This window comes from Zalophus californianus, chromosome 14 (genome assembly GCF_009762305.2).
Source record: "Zalophus californianus isolate mZalCal1 chromosome 14, mZalCal1.pri.v2, whole genome shotgun sequence".
NCBI lineage: Eukaryota > Metazoa > Chordata > Mammalia > Carnivora > Otariidae > Zalophus > Zalophus californianus.
This window is the reverse complement of record NC_045608.1, coordinates 80466649-80486347: the sequence shown is the minus strand read 5'-3', so window position 1 is coordinate 80486347 and position 19699 is coordinate 80466649. Positions and strand designations below refer to the sequence as shown.

At 39.8% G+C, this 19699-nt stretch overlaps 1 protein-coding gene across 1 annotated transcript in view; it reads right to left on the bottom strand.

Annotated features, from left to right (window-relative positions):
- Window positions 1-19699, bottom strand: part of PHLPP1 (PH domain and leucine rich repeat protein phosphatase 1) — a 216776-nt gene that overhangs the window by 21901 nt on the left and 175176 nt on the right. The window contains exons 10-12 of the mRNA XM_027576176.2: window positions 17804-17959; window positions 6013-6213; window positions 3014-3176 (exon numbers count right to left, since the gene is read on the bottom strand). Coding sequence (XP_027431977.2) covers window positions 3014-3176; window positions 6013-6213; window positions 17804-17959 — 520 coding nt within the window. The remainder of the gene's footprint in view (window positions 1-3013; window positions 3177-6012; window positions 6214-17803; window positions 17960-19699) is intronic.

The window sequence follows — 19699 nt, the reverse complement described above, 5'->3', positions numbered from 1 at the left end:
CCAAAATGAGAAAAGACCAGACCTAAATTTTACCCAAGACTAGAAGGTGCATACAGTTTCTGTTTTAGGGGTACATGAATAATGGCTTAATTTTTCAAGTTAAAAAATGTATTTTAGCACATGTATTTTAGTAGGGGAACTTGTTTACCCTTTTAAGTAATAACTGGCTTTGAAATTTTGGTAACAAAGCTATGAATAAGCGCTTTCCTTTAAAGTCTTAAAAGAGACTGCTTGGAGAGAACAAGCTAGTTAAATATAGTAGGGCCTCTCCCTCTTTAAATCATGTTCCGTGCTCAGTTTTTATAATTGCAATGATCATAATACCTTTTAGGAACTACTTTACAATTACTTCATTTTCAACAAGCAATAGGAATATAATCTAGGGTTATTAACTCAGTAATAAAATTTTAGTATAGGCTGAGTATTTCAATTTAGGACATTAAAAACATGCTAATTTAGAGCTCAGTTTGCAGATGCTCATAGGTATTTTACCACTTGAGATACAGCAAGCCTTTTTACCAAGAATTTTCTTTTGGATGGTTTAAATGTGTGTAAATACACTGCAATTTAAGATATTCTCATATGAAAGAACACTGACATACCAACTCAGAGTTCTAAAACAATGTAACTACTACTTTATCAATGCTATCTGCCCAGGGCTGCAAAATGCACACTTCTGTATATAAAGGATACTTGATATTGCTCATCACCACTCCCACCCCAAAGAAAACCCCCAACCAACAAAATCTCTATCTATTGGTAACGGAAGAGCTGGATCAGAAAGACAGGACATGGGGCGCCTGGGTGGCTCAGTCATTAAGTGTCTGCCTTCGGCTCAGGTCATGATCCCAGGGTCCTGGCATCGAGCCCCGCATCGGGCTCCCTGCTCCGCGGGGAGCCTGCTTCTCCCTCTCCCACTCCCCCTGCTTGTGCTCTCTGACAAATGAATAAAATTAAAAAACAAAAAAGGACATTATTAACATACAGAAACTGCTAAGATAAAATAGCTGGGATAACAAGAAAAATCTAAGACCAAAAGAAACAAAAGCATTAAAAAACCAATACGAGAAGTAAAACTTTTAAAGGAGCTGTATAGTCAGGCACAGACAGAGGTCAACAGAAGACGTTCAACAGAAACAGAAGGCCCTGACTTCAGATCCAGGAAGCCAAGCTAGGGTCGAGGAGAGAATTCATTTTCACCGAACAAGAGTCAGATTTTGCAAAATCTAGTCAAAACCTGGAAAGTTCAAATGTCCACCTGTATCTGTACTTTAAACCAGACACTTAAAAAAAGCCTAATCCACAATTTAGAGTTACAGAACATCAAAAACCAGGTGCAGAAAGCAAGACCAGCAAATGGGAGGTTGGTCTGGAGACTCTTCCCTTCTTGTCCTGGGGTCCCACCAGGCACAGTGCACAGAGACCAGTTTATAGGCCCCTGCAGAAGATACCACAGCACCGCCCCCATGTCCAGCAATGGGCAACACAGGGGCCCCGGGAAGCTCAGCAGCTAACCTAGTACTGAAGACAAAGACGTATTTGTTTAAGTAACATATTTCCGTATTTTACTGATCATCAACCAGAACAGTTGCTCCATATAATCAACATCACAGTTGAACCCCATCAAGGACTGTATTAATTAGAGCTAACCTTTACAGAGTTCTTGCTACGTGCCACTCCTATTGCAAACGTTCACACGTACTATTTCCTTTCATCCTCACAGCAATGCTGTAAAGGAAGGACTATTCTTCCCCTCACTGTCCAGCTGAAGAGATGGAGCAGTTAAGGAACTTATAGCTAGATTCAGCTCCAGGTCTGTCTCCCTTCAGAGCCCCCCCCCCTTCACCAGTGTGTAAGGTACTATGTAGAAAGTACAAGTAAACTATGGCTGCTAGCTTATAACCAATGTTCTAAAATGCCCGCGATGTATGAAATGATAGTGCTCCCAGTGAAACACATCGTGGCCTAAAGCGTGCACACACTTAGGAAATGGCTTGTGTACACCTCAACCATGCAAATGTACAAAAACAGCTGTGGTGAAAGATTATGAGTGCTACTTAAAGTGCCTTCAAATGTCTACACACTTTCTTAAATCTGATACATAAAGGTCATATCAGAAAGTGCCTGAAAAATGAAGAGTGGCCAAGTAGGATGACTTCTGTTCCCTTTAGGAGGTTAGAATGTGCTCCAAGTCTATAACCACTGAGTTATTTTTTATTAAGCACAAAACCAATGATCAGAAATGTTAAGATGCAAATGAAAAAATACATGCTATGTAAAGAACTTCTTACTTTGGCACCAAAAAAACATGAATAAAAAGTTGTTAGATGGCTTTCACTCTGGTGAACTGGTTTCAGCCTATGATCTACCCTGAGTCAGAAGCCAGGAACTGCAGACTATCTCTGCCACCAATTTGCTGCCTTCATGTACACAAATCCCTTCATTATTCAGCACACCAACATCAAATGGGAATAATACCTGTTCTGCTAATTTCATTAAGTTGAAATGACTATTTGGTGACAGTACTGATGCTGTATTTATCTAGGGAATTATTACTAAGTGGGTGCTGTATGGTGGATGCTACATAATTGGGGAAGTCTGGGGGCGAGTGTGCGGTGGTACTGTTAACTTTTTCAAACTGCTGTCAGACATTTGAGTGACAAACTCTTTCGAGCCTCATAACCACCCTGGAAATAAGGAGGACGAGTATTGTTAGATAGGAAAGAGTTAGGTGACTCTATGGTTAGCCTTAATTCACACAGCTAGTTATGGACAGAGCCCAGAATATAATTTTCCCAATTCCTAATCCAGTGCCTTTTTATTTCTTCTTCTTCTTCTTTTTTATCCCCCTCTGTTGATTCGACAGTGTAGTCCAGTAGTTAGGAAGGATGGGGCAGGGATGACTGAGAGTCTTCAATCCAGCAAAGGTGCAAACACCCTGAACTGATGAATTGGAGAAAACAATTCTCTTTCCTGACCTGCAGCTTGGAGTTTATGAGATCAAACCACATACCTTGATTTCTGGGAGCTGCATAACTTCAGGAAAGACCTCGATGCAATTAGAATGAGCAATCATGGTGTGCATGCGCCGGCAATTCATGATGGTCGTCGGGATGGCTTTCAGTTTGTTCCCACTGATGTCAATTTCTTCAAGTTCCTCCAGTTTTGCCATTTTACTAAAAAAGACAAAATCCAAGGGGCAGGGGGGTCAAAAAATAATCATAAGGCAATTTAAGAAGAAAATAATACATAATGAGAATAAAAAGGGAATTTACTATGAGTCTAAAGATCCTTTAAAGATTGACTTGTATAATATACACTTCATGTTAACTATACTGGAATTAAAAAAAAAGATTCACTTGTAATAACCATTTTAACAAACAACCATTTTTCACTACTGTTTTTGAGTATCAAAGTATTTTAATACCTCCTTTCCTACTACAAAACAAAAACTACTAACTTCAACTCTTCAAATTAAGCAAAAACAGAAGAATAGATGTCCCTTTCCTCTTAAAACTGTGTGAATTAAATTATCCCAGCAACAATAACTATGCTACATAGCTTAGTCTGAACTCCAATAAAAATCCTACTCAAGTGGGTCAAAAGTGAGCATTAGTCCAATATAAGTGCTTTGAAAGAGCTCAGTTTGAGAGAATGGTTTCCTGGTATTGGCAGTGAGAACTCAAGGGGGTGCAGAGGAGAACAGGGCTCGTATGAAGATATGCTTTCTCCTAAAACCCTACTCCCCAAAGTCCTCTGACATCATTCGTGATGATAAGGTGGTGGGGAGTATCATCTGGGTCATCTCTTGACCTTCTGGCAGTGCCCAAATTCAAACCATACCCAAAAGAAATTTCTCTCACCTCCTGCTAAACAACAAAAGCGGACTCTCTCTAACCTTACCTTAATAGATGTCCTAATATATTGAACACTTTTGTTTAAGAATGTCTTTTATTGTTTCAACCTTAATTTATAGCTGATCATCATCATAATAAGTAATAATTATAGTAACCGAATAAAGAAAATTTCAGAGTTAAGGTTTCTTGCCTTTTCTGTAAATCTGGAGGAAAAAAACCTTCCACCCCTATAATCCCTATAATAGCATCTACCACCCTTCTGACTCTTTTTCTACCACTGTTGATGCTCAACTCCAAAAAGCACAGGGATTCCCAATGAGTGTAACTCAAACTTATAATCTGAATCATTCAGTTTACAATTGTCAGTATCTCCTCTGTTATGGCTGCCTGTGTCATAATTAACCTTTAAAATATTTAGCAAGAAATTCTTTTATTACTTTTCTTCCTGTCATCTCTCAAATATAAAGGTTATCTTATTTGCTTATCTTGAAAATAAATATATGCCAAAGATACAATAAGAACTAAGTTTTCATATGACGACATCAAGTCTTTTAATATCCGAAACAGCCAACACGGCATTGGGATGCACTACAAACAACACTATGTATGTGGACTGTGATGTAATCCAGCTCCGATTGCCTGAATTTATAAGACTATTACTTCCTGGGAAGAAATATGGAGAAATCAATGAGTAACGGGGCATGAAAAATGACTGAAAATATAGAAATCCGGCCCAACAAAGAAAAAGTTAAAGAAGTTTCCGTCTGTCAACATACAAAGAAAGTGGTCAAAGGGCCAGACGGCTGGAGCATGTTCTTTAGTTCAGCAACTGGCTGTGGAGTGTCTACCCCAGGCCAGACCTCATAGGAGACATGGGCCTGATGGAGGCAATTCACAATCCTGACTCTTAAGGAACTCAAGAGTCTTTAAGGGAGTTCCTGTGTCATATCACAATCCCCAGGGAGATAGAAATTATAGCAGAATGGATTTTTATAAGGTGCATAAAAAAATTCTCTGCATTTAGGCTGATTACAACTGGCATGGGTCATGGGGGGATACCATCAAAATCTGAGTTGATGACATTTCTCCTGCAGGGCTTACCATCTCAAATAGGACCATGAGTCCTTTCAGAGATATTGTTATGTGATGACCATGTTTTCTTTCAAAAATATCATCTCCTCATTCCATAGTAAAATACTATGTACACAGTAAAAGTACATAGAAGTTTAAAAAAAAGGTACATAGAAATACAGTATACAGAAGAAAAAAGGTTTAGTCATTAACATCATTAACATCAAATGAGAGGAAAAAAATCAAGAAATAAAGATATACAACAACAACAACAAAACAGAGCAATACTTGAAGTCAATGCATATTTGCAATGCATAGTAAGGTTTCTGTAGGTTGGCAGCCTTGATGGCAGTGGGGGGAAGCTGTGCCAATATTTTGCTTTGTCCCAGGGCTGAGCTGTATGGCAGCAGAATAGTAGAGGGGTTAGTGTTTGCTGCTTTGATGTGTGGATATGCATTCCAAGTCCTAACTTGTTAGATGCCAAATGCCAATGACACAGAAGCCTAGTAAATCCTTCCAGGCTCCGTGTGGGGATTCAGTCAAAGTTAGACACAATGCCACTGCTCCCCAAAATTACAAGTTCACATTACAACAGAATTAAAAATGGAATATTCTGACAGCCATAAATTATTTACAACGCCACAGGGCTTCTGTGGTTGCAGAGACCACCACTGCTTTTTACACCACAGCACAAATATAAAAACCAGTAGCTAATTAAGAACCGTAAGGTATTCTAGTTTATGTTCTAAATTCCCACACACCATAGTAGGGTAATTTTTAAAAAATAATTTGGCTAAAAAGAACCAAAAGAAAAAACATGCCCATGAAATGACAGATCTTATTTCAAAATCACAAGTAACACGGTTGTGATTGGGTCTTGGGATACATTCATATTAGAAAAACTAACACCTTTCTCTTTAGGGAAATGCTAATCGTGGCTCAGATGAAAGACAACTGTGAATAAGGATCAGGAGGAACAAGCTTCACATGATGTGGGAAATAAACATTTTATCTTTTGTTTTTCCATCTATGAATCCATTTTCAGAAATGCAATGAAGAACATCACTCTGTGATCTTCTTTTACCTTGCTGGAAAACTTTGAAGTCGATTGTAGGCCATGTGAAGGATCTTTAGATGGGGGTGTCCTGTTAACAGGGGCACACATTTATCTGTGAGGTTGTTATTTGTCAAATACAACTCCTGTAAGATGCTGTTCGTCTCTTCAGAAAGAGTGGCTGGAGGAAGGGTTTCCAGTTTGTTTGCAGATGCATTCAGGAATCTCAGGCTACAATGACAAAATTGCAACAAAATCCCACTGGTAAACCAGAGGTCTAGTCCAGGACCCTCAACAAATCTAGAATTTTTCTGACTGATACCTGGAATATTAGAAACTGGATTTAAAAGTAGGCCCCGGCTTTACTAGCAGGCATATGGATACATGACTCCACTATCTATGATGAACACCCGAACTTAATGTGTTAAATACAGATAAAAATCAGTTTTTATGGAAGCACAAAGGTGAGAGGAAGTGATTAATTTTATAGCTGGTAGGGAGTGGAAGGGAAAGTGATAAGGTAAAGTTATTATTCTGCCTTAAGGAAGAGAAAACAATTGCCTATTTTTAAATAAAAGAAACCTTAGAGTAATAAACCAATTAGACATTAGGTCACAATACAACAAAATCACATAGTGACCAAGTCCTTTTCAGTATGGTGCCCAAACCACATCTTACTGACATGTGTTCACAACTGCAGGCGACACTTGGTTCTGTATTGACTACTATATAGCAGTGAGAATGAAAAACTGCAACCACACACATCAGCAGGATGATGCTCACAAATAGGAGAGCGAAAGGAGTGATACCAGAGGATTCACTGCATGAGTCCATAATTATCAAATTCAAAGTTGGGCAAAACTAACGTATGGGGTGTCTGGGTGGCTCAGTCATTAAGCGCCCAACTCTTGACTTTGGCTCAGGTCATGATCTCAGGGTTATGGGATTGAGCCCTGCTTCAGGCTCTGCGCTCAGTGGGGAGTCTGAGTTTCTCTCCCTCTCCCTTTGCCCCTTCCCCATGCACACACTCTCACTCCCTAAAATAAATAAATCTTTAAACAAAACAACCAATGTATGCTATTAGAAGTCAGGGAAGGGAAGTAGTGTCTGGGAGAGAGCTTCCAATTTTTCTAATACAATGTTTTGGTTCTTGATCTGGGTGCTGGTTACACAAGTGTGTTCACTTAATTCATCAAGTGCTACACTTATGATTTGGCCCTTTCTGTATTTATATTATATTTCAATAAGATTTACATTAAAATAAACAAACAAGGGGGGGGGCACCTGGGTGGCTCAGTTGGTTAAACCGCTGCCTTCAGCTCAGGTCATGATCCCAGGGTCCTGGGATTGAGCTCCACGTCGGGCTCCCTGCTCATGCAGGAAGCCTGCTTCTCTCTCTGCCTGCCTCTCCCCCTGCTTGTGCTCTCTCCCTCCCTCTCTCTCTCCTATTTCTGTGTGTCAAATAAATAAATAAAATCTTTAAAATAAACAAACAAGGGGTATATGCTGCCCCAGTTATCCAGATGACAGAGTGAAAATGGCTAAAAGATGAAGAACGTTTTTACACCCCAGCTAACTAAAATCACATAATCCTTCCATAGTTATTGTGAAACATAGATAAACGGAAAGCGAAGCTGGAGAACTGAAGCAGAATCCTTGCTGTGATCAGGCTCCATGTCACTGGAAAGAGAAGGGAAGGAAGGACAGAGCAGGTACTGTGCCTGGCTCGTGAGTCACACAGGTGACCCTCCAGCTTCAAACGGACCTGCACTGTGTGGGCTCCACTGGGAAGCTACAGCATCCGGAATGTGGAGAGTGTTCTGCCCATCACACTCTCCACTATGGTTACCAAGGTCAAAGCCACCTTGCCTCCCCATCTGGAAAAGCCTGTTAATGAACCACCTTTGTCTTGTTTCACAACCACCTGGGTTTGAAACTTTCAGCGTCCAATTCAGGACTGCTTTGCCATATGTTAGGAAAAAGGAATAAAATCTTCCTTAAAAAAGGACTACGGAATACGAAGTATAGTTATTTTTAAATTTGGACCAAAAGAAGGCTTTGTATTCAGGAGTCATCACCAGGACTGTCACGCCAAACTCTCAATCCCCTAATCCTCCCCAATCTTGCAAAACCCCCACAAATACTTACACACACACTCCAATTACACTACTTGTCTAAGGAAAAGCAGCTTCCCCAAAATAGAACATTTTCCATTAAAGAAACATGTATTCCGTTGACATTTAAAAAAAAAAAAAGGAAGTTAGAAAGGGCTGTACAGACCATAAATAGTCATGGGAAATTATAGTCGTGTGTGCTACACAGAAGAAAATAAAGGTCATTCATGCAGTTTCTGAAATGGTTTTGAACTAGGAAGGAAACCAATTTCAGCACCATAGTTCTTCAAAGTATTTTTACAAGTCTGTTTTGTTATATCACCTGACTTAAATACCCTGTTAGGAATTTCTTCAGTGAAGAATTAGAACAAATTAAAATGTATTGCCCTGAAACATCATGGACTGGGGTTGGCTGGGAAACTATATCACAATCTCATTAAAATATAATTGTCTAGGCAATATATAGTTATGGACGTAAGAAAAGAGAATTCATGAATGTTTGCATATCTTCAGGCCAGAAAAGGAGGGAATATTGCTTTGAAAGAAAAAAAGACTGACTAGTGAATGCTCACCTAGAAAGCTGCCAAAAGGACTTTGAAAATCCCTTACAACATCTGAATGAAGAGAAGAAAGTGATTTCCAAAGAGACTTGTCCTCTCATCAAGATGTTGAAATTTGCTGTACTGAAGGAGCCATATACTCTTTGGTGGGAAATTAAGAGGGAGAAAAAAAAGAAAATCCCACATCCTACCCTGCCAGGAAATGAAACGAAGTTGAAACTACATGCACTGGTTCCAAAGGATTTGATTTGAACTGAAAGGGCCTGACTGAATCATCTTGTTAGTTAACGGTCAGAGGGCAGATAATTGGGCTAAAAAGATTTTTGATTATAACGGTCTCAGGAAAATTCAATTTAAAGACCATTCTCTTAAAAATAAAAACACTTGTCCCCCAACCTCACAATATTTCAGCAGGAGACAAATGCTGCATTTCCACCAGAATGAGCAACTACTTTCATTTTGCAAAATTTCTCCAGTGTGGTTAACAGTTTAACTCAAAAATCAGGGTATATAACCGCACCCCCTGCTTTCAAAACCTCCAAAAAATTCCTAAAGCGCTGAGTTTGGTCTCAACTCAAGATGATATAATAACCTCCTTAAGCCTCTCCCTTATAGATTTTTGTGATAACTGTATAAAAGATAAAAGACTGGTTCACGTGCCAAGAAATGTTTCATCCATATAATCCTCTTCACTAGGCGACCCTCCTCTGCTAAATAGAGAAAAAGCAGTCACATATGACTGCTTTCTATTCATCTGTAAGGTGCTGTGTAGAGACCACAGCTCTTTCCTATTTTCTATTTCATTTGGTTCTCCCATCACCACAGAGATGCCCCCTCATATTTCACCGAAGACAGAAACACAAGCTGAGAAAGGTCAAATTACTTGGCAATTATTAAACATTAATTAATGACAGAGCCAGAAATAAAACCCAGACCTCATTAATCTTAAGAGTCCATGATTCCCTAACACATCTCTCCAAAATTCAAATGTTAAAAAACAGTAATAATAAAACATTTTCCTGAGGACATTTTCATAGGCCCTTCTCTCCTGAAATGCTGGAGGTGAAGCAGGGCACCTGCTGGGTAGTGTGAAAACTACATGTGCACGGTACTTTAAACTCCATCCTTAAGATAACTTAGTACTCAAAAACTTTTCTTAGCAGAAGGTACAAAAGTTGCAGAAAAAAACTCATGTACAGCTCCTGCCCTAAAGCATTTGGAAAGTTGCCCACAACAGCTGGGAGACAAATCCACTTCCTGCTTCTTGAGCAATTGCTCTGTTCTTCCTTGGCACATTCTGTCCATCTGCTCTGGCTCATCTAGGTTTTTTTGTTTTGTTTTGTTTTGTTTTTGTTTGTTTGCTTTTTAGTAATTTCCAGCACACCCTTAAATTTTACAGCCAAATTCTGTCACTGAAACTAAGTGCAGGATTTGGTATCAAAACCGATTTACCTATTTGTAAGTATACCAGGCCTTCTGCATTTAAAAAAAAAATTATTTATTTTAGAGAGAGAGAGCGCACAAGCTGAGGGAGGGGCAGAGGGAGAGAGAGAATCTCAAGCAGACTCTGGGCTGAGTGCAGAGCCCAACACAGGGCTCAATCTCATGACCCTGAGATCATGCCCTGAGCCGAAACCAAGAGTCAGATGCTCAATGGACTGAGCCACCCAGGCACCCTGGCATTCCTCATTTTAATAGTTTTTCTGGAGATCAGTACTGAGACTTCTATTAAAAATACAAAAGGTTAAGATTTCAAGCCCAGCAAAACTCTTCTACTTTTAGACAAAACCTTGATTTCTGGCCCCCAATGTCCCAGAACTGTGAAACACTATCAATCAATTCTTTATCATCTGTCTGTACAGAACAACACTTTTAACAATTTCATCTGTCTTCAGAAGGCTGATAGCTCTTAAGGGAAGGGCTTTCAAATGTTTGATAGTAACCAAGAGTACAAATTACATTTTACATTACCCCCCAGTACAGATGCAACATACACATGTATCAATGAAAGTTTCAGAGAAGCACCTGGGTGGCTCAGTCGGTTAAACATCCGACTCTTGATTTCAGCTCAGGTCATGGTCTTAGAGTTGTGGGATGGAGCCCCGTGTTGGGCTCTGCATTCAGCCCAGAGTCTGCTTGTCTCTGTTCCTTCCCCCCGCCTGCTCTCTCTGAAATAAATAAATAAAATCTTGGGGCGCCTGGGTAGCACAGTCGGTTAAGCACCCAACTCTTGGTTTTGGCTCAGGTCATGATCTCAGGGTCGTGAGACTGAGCCCCATGTTGGACTCTGCACTCAGCCCAGGGTCTGCTTGAGATTCTCTCTCTCTCTGCCCCTCCTGCTTGTGCTGTCTCTCTCTAAAATAAATAAAATCTTTTAAAAATAAATAATAAATAAATAAAATCTTTTTTAAAAAGTAGAAAAAAAAGTTTCACAATCACTACTTAATCTGACTCTATTCGTTTCTATCCTACTTAATTTTTTAAAGTGTTGGTAGAAACCCACCAAATTAATGTTTTACCCCACTAGTCAATTTGAAAAAAGAACCACAATTATTAATTGCCTAGCAACACCACCTAATAGTGGGGATTCCAAGTGAAGAAAAATTGCATACAGTCTAACAGAACTATTATTTTGGAAGGTATGAAAATCTGCCTGGCTACAAGGCTACCAGGTAAAGGAACAAAAATTATACAGATGGAAGAATTGTTGAATAAGAACATAAAAAGAATTAGTTTTAAAAATTAAGTCAATTAAGAATTTAACATTTATGCAATACTACAAATTCATCTACAGACCTTATCCCAATTTCATTAATTATCCCCCTGATGTCCTCTATCTGGTCCAGAACCAATCCAGGATCCCACGTATGTTTTGTCATTATGCCTCCTTAGCCTCCTTTAGTTAGTCTTATTTGCCTTAAACAACTTTAACACTTTTGAAAAGTACTAGACAATTATTTTGTAGAATGTCTCTCAATTTAGATTTGTTTGATGTTTTATCATTAGAATAGTGTGCATTTTTGGCAAAAATAGAAGTGAAATTGTGCTCTTCTATCAGAAGGTACATGATTCTCAAATTCAACTCCCAGATATTCTTATTAAGTAGGTCAGGGTAAGGCTTCAAAACTCTGTGGAATTAAGGATTCTGATGATTGGCCATACTGAATCAGTAGAACAGAGATAAGCACCAGAAATCTGCATGTTTAACATGTACCCCAGGGCATTCTGTAGACACACTTTGAGAAATACTGTAATTTTATTCTCAGAATATCAGAACTTTACAAGTTAGTTCTCTTCACTTAAACAAAATAGTGTAGGCAACTTAGCTCTTAAAAATGCCAGAAATATCTGTCTTTGCCAAAAGGCACCAGTTGTCATGGCCAATTGATCACGATCTCCAAATTCTCTGTTACTGTTTAGTCCCCTTGATATTTACACATGTACTGAGTCACTAAAACTTATGGTCTGTAATGTGACTAATACTCAGGGGATATTTAATAATTACCACGTATTTTATTCGCACATACGCTCTCCCCACTCCCAGCCCTTAAAGCACCTTATACTGCTCTAACCAGGGATAAAAACAGACCCTAATGTCCACCGACAACAGGAATCTACAACTCTCCTTGAAAGGGTCAGCGGCAGCTTTGTTAAATTAGACCAGCCTCCTATAGCAGCAACTCTCCCACCATCAGATGAGTGTGCAGCTGTGAGACGGCCCAGGAGGGGGCCCTCACCAAGATTTCACGAATAGAAGGGTGGCTGTACTTCATCCATCTGCTCTGTGACCCCGGGTGACTATCTACCCCACCCTGCCCATCTGTTGATAAAAACTGATTATCTGAAACTCCTGGGGACTTCCATCAAGGAGATCTTCCACTCTAAGCAAAAAGAGGTAAGATAAGAGATCTAGGACAGTGAGATCCAGATTAGAATACTGCCAGTTCACCCCAGAGAACCAAATCCCACCCTCATCATAAGACACAAATCAGAGTCAACTTCGCGGCAACACACAGTCCATCACATCTCACATCTGTCTACAGTTTTTGAGCTGCCAATGAAAAGCAAGTCAAAATAAGTTTTCATAGGAAGAGAAAGATATTACTAAAAGTCATCTAATTTAAAGCAGGTTTCCTTCTCTCATTTGGTTACTAATACCTTCTACCACCAGGTAAGGAAAATTAATATACACCACTCTAAAGCTGTAATACTGAACAGACAATATGATGTAATTAAAACCATGACATTGGTTCTAGCAGGCAAGACTCAGAGCTAAAGAAAAACTCACAAGAGAGTCAAAGTTCAGTCTTTTGCTCTGTGTCCAATGACGCATGTTCTTCTGACAGTTCTCTTAAAGCTTCCAAGCACAAGTTCTACTTAGAGCACGAGCTAAACCATTTATAACTTATGAAGACTTGTATTCAGGCCCTCTCCTCAGTTATATAACCAAATACAGAACTGGCCACAGTAATTTTTTACCACAAAAGAAAGAAAGAAACAAGGAGCATCTATATATTTTTAAGATTTGTATTTTGGAGCTAACTGAATGGAAGGAGGATTGAAGAAAAGTTTCATTACTGCCTGAAGCTATTTACGAAACCAACAGCTCTGTATTATCCAAGAGCAAAGTGCTGTTCTTCACGCCAGGAGCCTAAATTAAAACCAACCATATCATTTCCCCTCTCTTTTACCCTCTAAAACCCACTTTTTATTATGGTTTATTGTGTAATTATTTTAAAGTCTCCATTAGACTGTGAGCCCCTCGAGGGTACTACCGATGTCACTTTCAATGCTCTGGGGCACCCAGCACAGTGACTTCAATGTCCTGGGTCAGCAAGATGTTGGCCTAGATCATGCAAACTAGAACAAAGCACAACTGAACCCACCTGCAAGAAGCTTGTTACAGAGATTCTGTCCTCAAAAACCCTCTTTCATATTTTGAACTCCATGTTTTCTGGGTTGACCTGCTCCCACAACTGTCAGTTTTGGTTTATTCCTTCCCCTCAGACTCATCAAACCTAATACACAATATCGCTCCATTTTCCTGAATGTAAATTAAGCCTCAGTAAAAAAATAGAATTAAAAAAAAATTTAGATAGAGGGGCGCCTGGGTGGCTCAATCAGTTAAGCATCTGATTCTTCATTTTAGCTCAGGTCATTATCTCAGGGTTGTGAGGTGGAGCCCCGTGCAGGGCTTGGTGCTGAGCTGAGCATCGAGTTGGCTTCAGGCTCTCCCCCACTCTCCTTATGGCCCTCCCCCCGCCGCTTATGTGTGCACTCTCTCTAAATTAAATAAAGATTAAACCTCCATTATTTAGGTTTTGGAAAGGGGAAAGCAGCTGTATTAACCATTTACAAAGCAGTAAATAGTTTAGTGAGAATCATTATCAAATGTTCTGTGTTTCTTGTCTTCCAACAAGTGAAGTAATACAAGAATGTCGTTCAAAAAAGCATTCATCAACTTTATATTATCCCTTTCACAACCCTATCTGCCTGAGAAGACCACAACTCTTAACTCTTCTTTCTGACTCAGAGTCATGACTAATAATACACCACGCTGAGAGGTGGCTATTATCATGGTTGGAAAACAAAAGCACTGAAATATGCTTTCTTGAAAAAGTTCATTTCAGCCTTTTTCGGTCATTTGCTTTCCTCTCATAAAATGAAGGAGGATGCCTGCTCCTTATAATTCGCCTGGCCTCCCACTCAGGACTTTCCTGTGCCAGAATTACATTTTACATGGCCTGCCCTCCTCCCAAGACCCACAGAGGCTGGCAAATGCCCCCTCCACAGCTCTTATTTTCCAAAATGCAGCTGGCTCTGGAGAGACCCATCTATTCAGACTATGGGAATTACCGCCTAAATGCCTTCAGCCTACACCGTGAGCACAGCTTATCCTCTCCATGACAGCAATGTCCTCTTTCAGTGGCTTGATTCAGGTCCCTAATTTTCCACATTGTGTTACTAGAAATATTCCAGTTCACACAATCCTTCCACTTCCAAATTACAGATTCCATTTGGGAACTGTCCAGAATATGCAACATGGGAAAACCGAGATTCAGAGTGAGCCGCACCGGGTCACAAAGTCACCTGTGGAGGAATTTAAATTATAGCTGCCCCACTCAAAAAAATTCTTTTCTGAACACGAAAACACAGTCTCCTCGACTCCACTTAGGAGCTCCCCCTCAGGGACATGTTTTCAGATCTGCCCCAGCACCAAGGAGATTCATTGCTTACTGATTGCTTCTAGAGAATTAAAAATATACAGAACTGTCCTTTTAAAAAATGAATAAAGACTCATTATCTACTGGAGAGTTCCAGCCTATTTATCTACTCTATTAGCCATGAGCTTATTAGACTTGGCCAGATTCAGAACAAGTTTTATCTCAGACTCCTATATCGGATTCTATCTACTTGTTTCTGTAGATTCAGTGTAGATGCCCAGGAGAACAAGTAGATTCTCATGATAAAACTGCACCCGAGTTTTGCCTAGTTAGCCTTATGAGAGAAAACACAAGGTTACAATATCACTTAGAATTCTGCACAGGGGAAGAGATTAAACCCTACAGTGTTCGTGACAACAGAAAGCACGTGTCTATAGCTACCCATATGCTGTGCACTGCACTGCTGATCCTTGAAAAACACAGGTTTGAACTGCATGGATCCACTATACATGGATTTTTTTTTAATATAGTATAGTGCTGTATATGTATTTTCTCTTATGATTTTCTTAACACTTCTTTTCTCTAGCTTATTTTATCATAAGAATACAGTATGTAATACATTTATAATATACAAAATATTTGCTAACAGCCTGTTTATATTATCGGTAACATTTCCGGTTAACACTAGGTTATTAGTAGTTAAATTTGGGGTGGGTCCAAAAGTTATACACAGATTTTTGACTGTGTGGGGGTTGGTACCCCAACCCCCATGTCATTCAAGGGTCAACGGTATTTTGATATGAATGCAGAAGTAAGAACAAGTCTTTAAATGATCTTGAAACATTGCTCTTTTTTGTCAGGGAACTGGTATAGCACTGGTCAATTACAATTTAACAATCCCATTTTCTCACAATTCCATTATTTCTCTATAACTATTCCAGTAGGAATTCACTGTAACTTATACTAAGTACAAAGAATAAATGTTTTTTTAAATGCGGAAAAAAAAGAACAAAAGGAAAAGGCAGGGAGAACTAAAAATGTTCTCTATCTTAATCTGGGTGATGACTATAGGGGCATATATGTAAAAATTCATTGAGCAGTATGCTTAAGATTTATAGTTTTTTGACTATAAGCTATATTTTGATTATGAAGTTTTTTTTTTTTTAAAGGACATAGGAAAAAAGATGAAAATCCAAGGGTGAAGGTAGTATTTAAAATTCCTTAAATTTTCTTTTGTTCATTATATAAATATTTGTTGAGCACCCTGCTTTATTCCAGACATGCCGCAAAATGCTGAGGATAACACTATAATTAAGACACAGTCACTGGACACAGCGTTCATAATCTAACAGTGGGGACAGACAGTAAACAAGAAATTATAATACAGTGTGTGATGAGTATCACGACAGGAATAAGCACAGGGACCTTGGTTGGGCATCTAATTCACTTTAGGAAAGCAGAGTTCTTTTCACCAATGAAAAATCACACACGCTGAAACATACTTCAAATTTATATTTTAAGACAGAAAGACCCATCATTGTTTTCTTCTGTAAGAGAACCACAAAATTAAACTTTACTTTTTTGTCTTTCTCGTGAGGTACAGTAAAGGTTAAATCCTTCATATCATCTCTCAAGTAATGGTCACTCACTAAAAATAAACATTAGCAGAGGTAAAAATGATGCAGGCCATCAGCCTGTGAGCCTTTCTGTATGATGCACAAGGCCCCTGAGGCAAACAAGATGTTCCAAAGTAAGGTAACACCCAAGTTAACCTCAAGCTTTCTTTAAGGGAAGTTCTGCATGTGGCAACTCTCCACAGAAAAGAGATTTCACTGAATGTTTAAACTAACCTCCCCCTCAACTCAGAACAATGTTTTTAACTACTTAGTGACATAAGCTATTTAGAAAACGTTTGTTCTAGGGTGCCTGGGTGGCTCAGATGGTTAAGCGTCTGCCTTCGGCTCAGGTCATGATCCCAGGATCCTGGGATCGAGTCCCGCATCGGGCTCCCTGCTCCTTGGGAGCCTGCTTCTCCCTCTGCTTCTCTCTCTCTGTCTGTCATGAATAAATAAATAAAATAAAAAAAGAAAAAGAAAAGAAAAAGTTTGTTCTAAAGAAAATAATTTAAATGCAAAGGGAAAACTGTGGTAAATGTAAGGACAACTGGTCAAAAAAGAACAGCGAGAGAACTTAGCAAACTCTAGGAAAACTATATCTTGTCACCCCAAATCACAAATACCTGAAAGCAAGAGTAGAGAATCCTTTTTTTTTTAAGATTTTATTTATTTATTTATTTGAGAGAGAGAGAATGAGAGACAGAGAGCACGAGATGGAAGAGGGTCAGAGGGAGAAGCAGACTCCCTGCTGAGCAGGGAGCCCGATGCGGGACTCGATCCCGGGACTCCAGGATTATTACCTGAGCCGAAGGCAGTCGCTTAACCAACTGAGCCACCCAGGCGCCCAAGAGTAGAGAATCCTAAGATAATTCAGCTAAGACTGGAGCAACCTGCACCAGTTATGACCAGGTAGTAAACTTATGCCGTGCTTATGCTTATGAACGACTCAACTCACTCCTCTCAGAAAGCAGCAAAATTAACGAAGAACCTACAGGATATCCCCTGACTCCATCCCCTACCAAAGAGAGAAGTGGCTTTCTTGGTAAACCTCCAATAATCAGAAAATCTGCACGAGGGGTGCCTGGGTGGCTCAGTGGGTTAAGCGTCTGCCTTTGGTTCAGGTCATGATCTCGGGGTCCTGGGACGGAGCCCCATGTTGGGCTCCCTGCTCAGCGGGGAGTCTGCTTCTCCCTCTCCCTCTGATTCCTACCCCCCACTCATGCTCTGTCTCTGTCTTTCTCTCTCCCAAATAGATAAATATAAAAAAAGAAAAGAAAAGAAAATGCACACACCATGTAGGACAAGAATGCTAACGAGGGGGCATTCTACAACTCTGATGAATAACCCAAACAAACAAGCTACTGTACCTGTCGGCCTTCATCAGCAGGTTCGGCGGCAGCTCCAGGAGCTGGTTGTGCTGCACATCCAAGACCTCCACTGAGGTCCTCTCCAGCCTCTCAGGTAGCCTCGTCAGCTGGTTGTGTCTTGCCAGCAGCTTCCGGAGACTACTATTACAAAATAAGCTGCGCCAGAGGGAACAAAGACAGAAGGAAACCTACTTAGCGCTAATTTGGGATAAGGAATAAAAAAATGAACAGGAGTCGAACACTTAAAATGATCTCTCCAAAGAAACATAAATTCATTCTGAGCAACTGCAAATTCCTAAGCTTAAACTTGGAGCTTTTTATATTTCAACACTTTCCATACTGTAAAACAAAACAAAAAAAAGAAATAAAAGAGGGTGGGAAAAACGAACGGGAATTATTTAACAAAGAAGCTCTACTTAATCAAAGAGAGAAAAACAAGTTTCATAGAAGATCCTGAAGAGAATAGTCTACCCTTGCTAGACTCAGAAGCCATGCTTTAAAAGGCTGTAGGCTTCTCGAGGTAGGGCTCATGTCTTGTCTGCCATGGAACACCGGTGTTTTACCCACAGCAGATTCTCAATAAATAGAGTCGATCAATTTTTACCTACAGGATCAACACTAAATAAGGATTCTTCTCTCCGATTAAACTTTTACAAACGCCAACTGATAAAATGTTTTATTTTTCCTCATTTGCATTTCACAACCACAGTATTTCTCCCTTTCCTTACTTCCCTAAGTCTGTATATTTTTCTTTTCTCTTTGGTTTAATCCTAGACAAAACTGAGACCCCCTCCCAAAGAGAAGAAAATGCACTTAATTCACTATTCTCTTCTGTGCCTACAGAGCTGTTTGGAACCCTGGCCTATGTTTCTTCTACGGGTTATCAAAACCACAACAAATGATGAATACTTTAATCAAATATAAATCCACTGTATGACCAAATTCAGACTTCTTCAACAGTCGTAGAGAATAAAACAGTCCCCAGGTTTAAACACAGAAATGTGGGGCCTGTGGCATAGCAAGGTTGTACTTTGCATCAGGATCACTCTGGAGGGAGACCTCATGTACAGCGCTGTCAAAGAACGAGGCCACCCCCACCACCTCCTGCCTTCCACCCTGCGGCCTCACTCGGGAACCGCCAGGGCTATTAAAATCACTCCACGTGACGGCCGAACTTTATTCACTTTAAATGTCAAAACTAGATTCTTCGTTCACAGAGACGCAAGCAATCTGTCTCAACGCTGCCATGATTGGTACCTGGCATGACATCAGCGTGACAAGACAGATAATCCAGGACAGTCGTTCAGTCACGGTTTTCACAGGGGGGTGGTTTCTGTAATTCAACTCAACCCAGTAATTCAGGATTTGGTTCACTAATTTTACTGTCTTACTGGGCCTGGGGTGCAATTTAGGATTCAGAAGGGAGAATGTGTTATTTATTATTTACACACACACACACACACACACACACACACACACACACACACACACACACACACACTGTTTAATTCCTTGACCTTGACCACAGGGCATTTGCAATTTGCTTTTGAGTAAGCATTCGTTTAGATCCCCAAACGAGCCCACCCAATGCAGATCAAATCAAAGATTAATTAACTTTGGGGAAAACTGGATAAAATATGTTATCTTTACTTAATTGTTGGGTTTGTGTACACAATATCTTTGTTGAAGCCTACAGTGAAAACAGAGGCCTTAGACATCACTGTGCTGCTTATCTGTTGAATTGGGGAGGCTGAAGTGGGGAAGAGAACAGAGAAAACAGAAGAAAGGTAACATTGCAAGATTTTTTCCAACAAATTCTTTATCCCCCATTAGCAGGAGTCTATCTTGATTTTTGCTGTTTGTCTTCTGAAAGGGTCTCTCTTGGTCGGTCTCACA